At 45.7% G+C, this 9,427-nt stretch overlaps 2 protein-coding genes and 1 long non-coding RNA gene across 6 annotated transcripts; 2 read left to right on the top strand and 1 right to left on the bottom strand.

Annotated features, from left to right (window-relative positions):
• The first annotated feature begins 150 nt into the window (after positions 1-150).
• Positions 151-2,077, top strand: LOC136188338 (serine/threonine-protein phosphatase 4 catalytic subunit-like). Of its 3 annotated transcripts, XR_010670207.1 has the most exons (12): positions 151-266; positions 323-394; positions 451-502; positions 556-606; positions 668-769; positions 832-894; positions 952-1,062; positions 1,114-1,164; positions 1,218-1,317; positions 1,379-1,446; positions 1,495-1,816; positions 1,872-2,077. XR_010670207.1 is itself a non-coding variant. In XM_065976088.1 (11 exons), exons 1-11 carry the CDS (start codon positions 247-249, stop codon positions 1,744-1,746), a joined length of 918 nt encoding a protein of 305 aa, XP_065832160.1. In that variant the 5' UTR covers positions 151-246; the 3' UTR covers positions 1,747-2,077. The 3 variants fall into 3 exon arrangements, 2 of the variants coding, with proteins under 2 accessions (XP_065832160.1, XP_065832159.1); XM_065976088.1 differs by having other exon boundaries at positions 1,218-1,293; positions 1,495-2,077; XM_065976087.1 differs by having other exon boundaries at positions 1,495-2,077.
• Positions 2,078-2,490: 413 nt separating this feature from the next.
• Positions 2,491-4,107, bottom strand: LOC136187985 (uncharacterized). Of its 2 annotated transcripts, none has more exons than XR_010670066.1 (10): positions 3,886-4,107; positions 3,794-3,838; positions 3,647-3,738; positions 3,496-3,571; positions 3,359-3,436; positions 3,200-3,304; positions 3,071-3,143; positions 2,839-3,021; positions 2,669-2,783; positions 2,491-2,613 (listed from the first exon to the last, which is right to left on the bottom strand). It is a non-coding gene; the product is annotated as an uncharacterized lncRNA (long non-coding RNA). The 2 variants fall into 2 exon arrangements; XR_010670067.1 differs by having other exon boundaries at positions 3,071-3,129.
• Positions 4,108-5,403: 1,296 nt separating this feature from the next.
• On the top strand, positions 5,404-8,309 carry LOC136188584 (uncharacterized). Its single transcript, XM_065976317.1, has 9 exons — positions 5,404-5,467; positions 6,066-6,335; positions 6,393-6,563; positions 6,619-6,729; positions 6,803-7,028; positions 7,083-7,223; positions 7,311-7,450; positions 7,509-8,057; positions 8,115-8,309. The coding sequence occupies exons 1-9, from the start codon at positions 5,465-5,467 to the stop codon at positions 8,199-8,201; spliced, it is 1,698 nt and encodes a 565-aa protein (XP_065832389.1). The 5' UTR covers positions 5,404-5,464; the 3' UTR covers positions 8,202-8,309.
• The last annotated feature ends 1,118 nt before the right edge of the window (positions 8,310-9,427 follow it).

Genomic DNA, 9,427 nt, shown 5'->3' with positions numbered 1-9,427 from the left:
CGAAAACTGTCCCCCCCAATTAAAAATACGTCGGACTTAAATCGAAGCTTTTTTCCTAAAGCTTCGATTAACGGAAACCCGACGCTTATCCATTGCGTATTGACCTTATCCAAAGCCATTTTGTGAGACATAGTCATCAGGGAAAACGTACACGCAGAGTGTCACGTCACGTGCTCTTCAGCGCAGCACCCGTATTTTAGTATCCGTGGTTCTCTCTCTTGGTCTCTGGTTCTACACATTTCGACGATGGGTGACTTCTTAGACCCGTGAGTCTCGTGCACACGCGTCGGCACGAACGAATCATACGTTTTTGCCCTTGCAGACTAATCGAACGGCTACGCCGCTGCGAGATCATCACCGAAGTCGAAGTGAGAACGTTGTGCGGCAAGGCGAGGTACGAAATCGGTGTGACGTACCGTAAAGCGATACAAACGAGGCGCTTTTATGTAGAGAGATTCTCATCGAAGAGGGAAACGTACAGCGAGTCGATTCGCCCGTCACGGCGAGTTTCTCCTCTCCCGATCGGTGAATCGGCGAATCGGCGTGTTTCCTTAGGTTTGCGGTGACATTCACGGTCAATTTTACGATCTGAAAGAACTATTCAGAGTAACAGGACGACAATCTCCTTCCCTCTCTCTCTCTCCTCTCGCTAAAGTTTCTTTCCAAGGTGGGAGGTGCTGTTCCCGATACGAATTATCTCTTTCTCGGCGACTTCGTCGACAGAGGTTTCTATAGTGTGGAAACGTTCTTGTTGCTTTTAGCGCTGAAAGTATGTTTAGCGAATCCTACAGCAGCGAACATCTGCCTAAACGTCCTATTTATTGTGCGTAGGTAAAGTATCCTGGTCGAATTACTCTGATCCGAGGAAACCACGAAAGCAGGAAAATCAGTCAGGTTGTTTATGTTTCTCATATTTGGGAAACGAAACGAATCAAGTTTTTTTGTTGTCAGGTTTACGGATTTTATGATGAATGCTTGAGAAAATATGGGTCTGTCAACGTGTGGCGTTACTGCACGGAAATTTTCGATTATCTTAGTCTCTCTGCTTTAATTGATAACAAAGTAATATTCCAGCCAAAAGAGTATTAATAATGACTTTTTCTCTAATCAAAGATATTTTGCGTCCACGGCGGTCTCTCTCCATTGATAGAAACGTTAGACCAAGTAAGTATCAACGCACAGCAGCTAGCCTCCCTGTAATCTATCATCTGCTGCAGATAAGGGCAATTGATAGAAAACAAGAGGTCCCGCACGAAGGAGCAATGTGTGACCTCCTCTGGTCTGACCCAGAAGGCAAGTGCACTAATGCCTTAGAATGTATATAGTGGAACCTACTGAGCAGTGAATCCAAATCAGTATTGATTTCTCTTTCTCTTAGATATTGAAGGGTGGGGTGTATCACAGCGAGGTTCTGGCCATCATTTTGGAAGTGGCGTAGTGGCTCAGGTAAACAGAGCACAACGTCGTTAAATTACTCCTTACTTAGCGACCTAGTTCAATTCGAATAACCATGTCGAAATGATTTGCCGAGCCCATCAACTCGTAATGGAGGGCTACAAGTGGCATTTCAACGAGACGGTCATCACCGTCTGGTCGGCGCCGAACTACTGCTACCGATGTGGCAACGTAGCGGCAATCATGGAGCTGGGTGAGAATCTTCAGAGGAACTTCACGATATTCAAAGCGGCGCCCGAAGACGTCCGAAGCGTTCCCGTCAAGAAACCAATTCCCGATTATTTCCTCTAACAAAAGAAAGGAGAAAGAGGAAGGAAAAAACCGAAAAAGTACAAAAAGGCGATCACATTCTTGCTACAATGTTTGGAAGAGCCTGGGTGCACAAAAATACAATACATTGAGTAAAACTAATGTAGGCTCGAGACGTCGGCGCGTTTGCGAGGATCCGCTTCGGGTTCGGAGTCGCGAAGGACTGGAAATCGTGTAGGAGTAAAAGAAAGAGTCCATGACGTCATTGGTTAGAAGACGATATGGCGCGAGATTGTTTCATTCTTTTCATCCTTTTGCAAATGTAAACGTGGTGTACGTGTGGGGGTTGAAATACGAGGAATATAAGAATAGTACTCAATGACTCTGTGAAATGGATGGGAATTCTTTTTACTTGCTTTTAGGTCGAAGCAGCTGGATGCGACGACGAAGAAAGCCTGCGCTCCAAAGCTTCAACGGTCTTGTCGAATCGATACAGGATGGTGGAAACGAGGCTGTAATGGCGGCTGTAATACACTTTCGTCGAGTCACCCTGCGCGCGCTCTACTAGCCTATGACGCTACTTCACGTGACACGGTGGCAGGTCTTCGAAAGCGGTTAGTGGAAACGGTCTGTGCGAAGTCGAAAGCGAATATTCGAAATGTCTGGAGCGACGAGCGAAGGCGATTGGAGTCGTTTCTAAAACTGTTGGTAGATCTCACGAAAGACATCGCGGCGATGGAATTTGCTCCGCCGTAGAGACCTGATAACCCCAACATCTAAAATAGGTCACGTGGACGACGAGATTTATATAATTACAGCTTCCTGTTTATTGGGGAAAATAATGTTAGCGTGAAATGCTTGCACCATGAGCAGAGTCTCGCAAAGAGTCCCGGATCCCTTTCTTAAAACCTTCGAGAGAAAGATTATCATTAATTAAATTAAATTAATTAATTTAGTTATTTACTTCGTCGGGTTCAAGAGGAATGATATTGCAGCGCGAGAAAATGAACGGATGTACGTATTTCATGTAGAGATAGAACGTCGCCACGGCATCAGAAACGGGAATAATTAGCCGATTCCTTAGGAGTATCATTAAGTAATTAAACATAATCCCCGCGCGCGTGATTTTTTTACCCTGGGTTCTCCTGTCGCCATTCGACAGATCTCTTCCGGGTCCAATTCAATGGGATCGTACCTCAACTTCGCTTTAGTCGTCGCTTTGAGATAGGATATCATCATGACGCAATCTGTACTCGCGTCCGGGAATTTCAAAGGCATCTTCGTCGTTTCAATATCAAAAGCCATTACAACGGGATCCTATTATTCAATTATGAATTTAATTAATTAATTAAAAATGTTTACTAACCGGTCTGTCCGGATCCGGAAGTCGTTCAATTATTCGAAGATTTGATCCGTTTCCTTGCACTTTGTACACATCCCTTATAAGGAGAACTCGTTTCTCTTTTATGACGTCATCTATACGGGTTTTCCTTACCACGTTGATTTTCAAATCGATGGCAACGTGATACGGGACGTCATACTCTCGAATATCTCCATTTGATCTGGAACTCGATTGGTCATTTTGGCGCCCAAGGAAATGCTTTTAAGAAATAGAAGCTAACTATTTGTGACGTCACGAAACGGTACACTCAACGTAGTCAAAAGAGAAACGTTGTATTTATCCGCGGTTTTTATTCCATCTTTGTTCTTCTTAACGGCAGGCATTACCTCTCTGATATCAATTGGATTACGTATAGAAGATTATTTATTTATTTGATTTTTTTCTCTTGCCTTCTGACTTCAGATCTTGCGTCGTGCAAAAGAAGAGCTTTATGAATTTGCCTCTCAATCCAACCAGATGATTCGTCTAAGAAAATTAAAAGATAGTAATTATATTTTGAGAATGGTGTTTATTTATTTATTTATTTATTTATTAATTTACCAAGTCCAAATCTTCTTTTTCCACGAGTTCAATTGTGGCGAGAAGTCCAGCAAATTTTCGAGTCAAAACGCAACCACTTCCCCTTCCATATCCTAGCAACAAACAAGTGAAAAATTCGCAATATAAAAATTCCCCATGCTCTCGCACCTTTTTCGCAGCCAAATAAAATTACGGCTCAAATGGCAACGTAGCCTTAATAATTAAAAATTTAATTAATTAAAATTTTTAATTATTATTACTCGAAATCGGCTCCCGTCTTCCTGAATGAAATAGTAATGACGTCGTTCGTCCGCGTCGAATTCGGCTCGCGAACCCAAAGCGAAACGGGCCGCTTGTCGCCGCCGAGAAAACGGACCAATACGACTCGCAAATAACGTTCGCCGTGAGCGCGCCGACTCGCTACGCGGCGCTCGACGATATCGCTCACAAGCCAATCGTTCTGACGATCGTCGAATGCTTTCTACTCAGAAATACGGGTTCCTTTTAGCTTTGTGACGTCAGGCGCAAGTCAAGTGCTCTATCCCGTATTCTCCTAGACATGTAGTTCGGACAGTTCTTGTGTGCGTTGGAGACGGTAGATCCAAACCGCTTTTAGCTGATCTTCTTCCTTGTTCTCTTAGAGATTACTCACTAAAGTTTCGGCTGGATCGAAATAGCCATCGCCAGATGACACGCCATTATTCGAGCAAGGTCAGTGACACGTACTTTCGGACACCCACATGCGATACGGACAGAGCGATTTTCTTCAAGATAATCACAAGCAAATAGGGAAAGTTATATACCGTTGGAAAGCTCTTTCTTTGCTCTTTCATCCTATAATAGTTATTTAATTAAATTGGAATTGGTGATTGAATTACAGAATTTTAAAAATTGCCGAATTTTTGGCATTTTCGGACACGGTCATCGACGTTATTTTACTTTAAAGCAAGCTCAAGAAATCTGAGAATTTGTAACGGCCAAGCTTTCTTTTGCGTTTCTCAAAAATAGCGTTTGCACAGAAGGTGGCAGATAGCCAGAGAGAAAAGTCTGGCCGTTCACCAAACTACTTTCTGACCTTTCCTAGAGCATTTAAGAGTTACTAATGCCAGCTAACTGCATGTCTACTTGCTTTTTCTGAGTTTAGCGCCAGTGAACCTATGCTAAACGCTATTTTCGAGAAATGCAAAGAAAGCTTGACAGCTATAAATTTTCAGTTTTTCTGAGCTTGCTTTACAACAAAATAACGTTATCAAATGTGTCCGAAATTGCCAAAAATTCGGCAATTTTTAAAATTCTGTAATTCAATTACCAATTCAAATTTAATTAAATAATTAATATAGGATGAAAGAGCAAAGAAAGAGCTTTCCAACCTATTTGCTCGTGATTATCTTGAAGAAAATCGCTCTGTCCGTATCACATGTGGGTGTCCGAAAGTACGTGTCACTGAGGTCCTTGCTCGAATAATGGCGTGTCATCTGGCGATGGCTCTTTCGATCCAGCCGAAACTTTAGTGAGTAATCTCTAAGAGAACAAGGAAGAAGATCAGCCGAAAGCGGTTTGGATCTACCGTCTCCAACGCACACAAGAACTGTCCGAACTACATGTCCGAAAGTACCGGAACGACTCTAGTCCGTTTCGTGGTTTGGATGTGCGGAGAATGACGCTCAAGTCGACAAATCAGCACGTCAGCTGCTAGGCCTAAGGGCGGGGGAATACATTTGATTTCGCGCAGACCCATTTGACATTTCGCGTGGCGTCGGTATCCGGGCGCTATCCCACGTGACCATTCGAAACAAGCGTAGAAAAATCGACGTTTCGCCGATCCGAACAGCTCAAAGCATGGTAAGAGCGACTCGTAGGAGCCACAAGCGCACCTTCGCGACGGCAAAGAAGAAGCAAGAGCACGAGAATCGAGTGTCCGCGCGACCGCTCGAGCCATTTCCGGAGAAGATCACGAGCAGAGTTGAATCAGAGATAGAGAAGGTTGAATCGAGCTAAACGTCGGCTGAAGCAACGCTGGAAGTGGGCGGGGTCCCCTTTTCCTGCTTCTCTTCTATATGTCCATGTGCATGTAAAGAAACCATCGCCTTTTGTCGGAAAAGACTGCCTTTTGGAACCCGGCGGACCATTCCGAGAGAAAGGACCTCGCCTCCTCGTTCGAATTTCGGCGTAAAGCGCCCCCACGCATTCCATTCCACATTCGTGACGTCACGAGTGGGAAGCGAGCCAATGAGCGACGAACGCGGATGAAAAATCAAAAAACGAACGAACGAAAGTCGCGGGCGTGATTCGGTTCTAGTCACGTGGCGCGGCAAGGAAGACTCGTGACTGTAAATGACGTATCGATTTCCTATTAATATCTATCAGACTTCACGACGACGACGAGGGGTGGAGCCGAAGCAATTATACCTTTATTGATTATTTGGCTTTCGTTTCCTAGACGAGCGAGCACGTGACTCGCGCGACGATTCTTGTCGCGGGTGAAACGCCGTCCGATACGCCGCTCAAGATGACGACGACGACGACGACGACGACGACGACGACGACGACGCCGGCCGAGGAGAAGGAGACGGGAGAAGTGCGCAATCGGATTAGCCTGCGCAAAAATCGCGTAAAACGATTGCTATTCGGAATGGCGCCCCCGCCGCTTCCGCGTCCGGAATCCGAACGTAAGCGAGCGAAAGCAGCGGAAGCGGAGAAGAGAAAGGAAGTGGGGACGACGACCCCAGCAATATCTTAATTAATTATTTTTTATTTGCTTGTGTAGGCTTTGTTGTCGCGTCGCGTCGTCGTCGTCGTCGGCGAATTGGTTTGGGGAAAGTTGCAAGGATTTGATTGGTGGCCGGCGCTCGTCGTTCACGATTGGGAGGCGAAGCAGGAGAAGACGCCGAGCGGTCACGCGAGGATTCGTTGGCTCGGAAAAGAGCAATATTCGGGAGTGAGATTAGAATAGGATAAAATGAGGGAGCGCATGTGACGTCGAGATTCTTTAGTTAGCGTGCACTATCAATCAATTGGCTCAATTCGAATCGTTTGCAAAGAAAGTGAGCATGCCCAAGTTAAGAGATTTACACTACAGAGACGCAATCATGACAGCATTGGAGGTACAGTAGGTTATACACATATACAGTATATTTATTTATTTATTTATTGTTTTTATCACGTGTTTTTTCATAGATAGCTGCTAAGCGTTGTCGCAAGACGTTTTCTGACGTCGATGACGAGCCAATAGGGACGGAAGTGGAAGAAGTGGCGGATGTTTTGAGCTCTCAAACGAAATCGAAAAAGACGTTGAAGAGGCATAAGCCCGTTGTTCTAGATGATCCCATTCAGCAGAAGATGCTTCAATGGGCTATTTCCGGGTTTCCGCCAACGGGCCCAGGTGGATTTCAGCCAACTAGAAGTTAGTCATATTGACAATTATAACAAAAATATGTATGACGTACTGTTTCTTTAGGAGAAGTAACAGCGGGTGCAGCCGAAGTTACAGGAACAGTTCGCCCAGACAACGAAGAAATGGAGAATGACGAAGACGAAGAAGAGCTCATGGCTGCTGCACTTGATAAACGAACGACAGAGATTACGCAAGAGGAAAGAGGTATGCAGTCAATTAATAATTATTTAATCACAGTTTTTATATATATCCAACATCCACATATTGATGTCGCCGAATGATTTGCTCTAGAAAAAGCGTTGCCGTCGATTCAAAAGGGCTCCGAATTTGTCTGGCCGCGTCGAAATTTGCGTCGATTTAGCAAAGAAAGCCAATTGTTGTCAGAGAGTTCTTCAAAGAGTCAAAGAAGAAACATTGTGAAATTCATGAAGGTACGTGCATATGACATCTCTCGGACAGCCCTTTGTTCTAACGTCCTTTCTACTCCAGCCGTGGAATGCCGTCGACTTTTCCGCTGAACCGGACAGTCAATCATCGTGGCCAAATGCGTCGGAGCTCGTCCGAAGCACCAGAAGCGCCGCTGTCGTCCACCCGGCAAAACGGTCCGTCGCCGAGGTGCTCGCCAGCATGCACTCGTCTTTGAAGGTCAGCAGAATCTCTCCTGACCACGCTTCGGGCTCGAGAGAGAAGACAAGGAATGAGACGACGTCGACCACTGCTGGACAATCGCCGGTGCGCCTTTCGGCGGCGCCAGGAGGTGGTCCTGCGAAAGATTCTTCTTACTATCGTCATCTCCTTGAGCAATGGCATCGGCACACGCAAGACTCGAAGAAATTCTTCAAGGTGTGTCGCGTCGAAGACGAGAGTAGCAGCGGCGGCGGCGGCGGCTGCCGTCTTGTCTTTCCCGATCCGATTTCGATTCCCGTCGTGCTTGAGAACCTGAGGAAGATGGAGCAGGGAGCGAAGGTACTTCGACGAAAACTGATGGCGGAAAGACCGCCGTCTCACGTGCCGACTCCAACGGCTGACGATGACGGAGTACGCCTAATTGGAATTGCCTGTTTGATGCGGTAATGTCTCTCTTCTTATGTATAGACGAGGTTAAACACAATACCAGCTCGAGGTGGAGATATGTCAATTACGAGTCCTTCTGAAGACGCTACAGATGACAGTCCTGCATGATTGAATGCTCTCACTGTCACAACGTAAGTTCTGTTCGCTGTTAGATTTAGTCCGTTGTGCACAGCAAACGCATTCAGTTTGACATCAGTAAAACGAAGTTTGTCTTGAGGACTGCGGCTGCTAATTGACCACCAATAACTGTCGATAGAACTCTCTGTATCCGTGAAGGTATCCCACGTAGCTTCTTCAGTTGACGTCAGTGAAGTCTGGAAACGAACAGTGCGAACGACGCCTGGCGTTGGTGGAGTTGATAGTAACGCCATTTGATGACGTGGTGGTTTCTAATCCATTTGTGTTGTTGCAGCGGACAAGCCCATAGTACTTGATTCCATTCTGCAGATCAACATTAGTGAATTGATATCGAGTTACACCATTTCCCACATTTACGAAGTCGCGAATATCCGCGCTATCATTGCTCGTACCAATGCCCACCGAGCATAGTCCCAATCCGCTCTCGTCGTCTTCAAACTCGTCCTAGTTCAAAGAATATGTGGTCGTTTGTGTTTGAAAATCAACATCTGTCCTGCCGTCTCCATCTCGGACAATCCCAGCGATTGGTGGACAGTCGTCAAATAGAATACCGTCTGAGAAGATCTTTGATAACAGCCCAGCTCGATTGCGAGCTAAAACAGACGAATAGTACGTTAGTCCTGATTACAAACGTGATCATAAAATTTGACGCCGTCATTCGCGTGCCGACGTTCGTGAATACTTGCGATTGAATACCACATTTCGTAGTACCGACTGAGGTCCACGTGTAATACCAGATCGGACTTTCGGCGTCGGTGAAATTCTCCCATGAAGCGATGATTCCAAATGGGCAACGAGGTCAAGTAAGAGAGATGGTCATCTCTGATGTTACAGGCGCCGTTATGTCCACGGTCACTCCGTCAGAGACGTCGGCAATTTGCAAACCTGCTCCATTGTAGCAGATAACGGACACGAAGTATTGCTGTCCATTTTCGAGAGAAAGAGCTGCCTCAAATGTAACATTGGAACCGACCGCCGTATACACCTGAACATCGGTTGCACTTGGTGATGTACCAATCGCCCATTCGAAATAGTCTACTGAGCTTTCCAAGTCTCTGAATCCGTACCAATGCGCTATGACTTTGCTAATATCGTCTGCTTGGTACATCATTCCCGGTTGAACGGCGCCGTGAATGACAACGCCTGTGTTGGGAGAAGTGGTATCAATCAAAATTCCGTCGGAGTTCACACACGTG

This window comes from Oscarella lobularis, chromosome 6 (assembly GCF_947507565.1).
Source record: "Oscarella lobularis chromosome 6, ooOscLobu1.1, whole genome shotgun sequence".
NCBI lineage: Eukaryota > Metazoa > Porifera > Homoscleromorpha > Homosclerophorida > Oscarellidae > Oscarella > Oscarella lobularis.
Note: the sequence above shows the minus strand (reverse complement) of the source record. Positions and strands in the feature narration are given on the sequence as shown.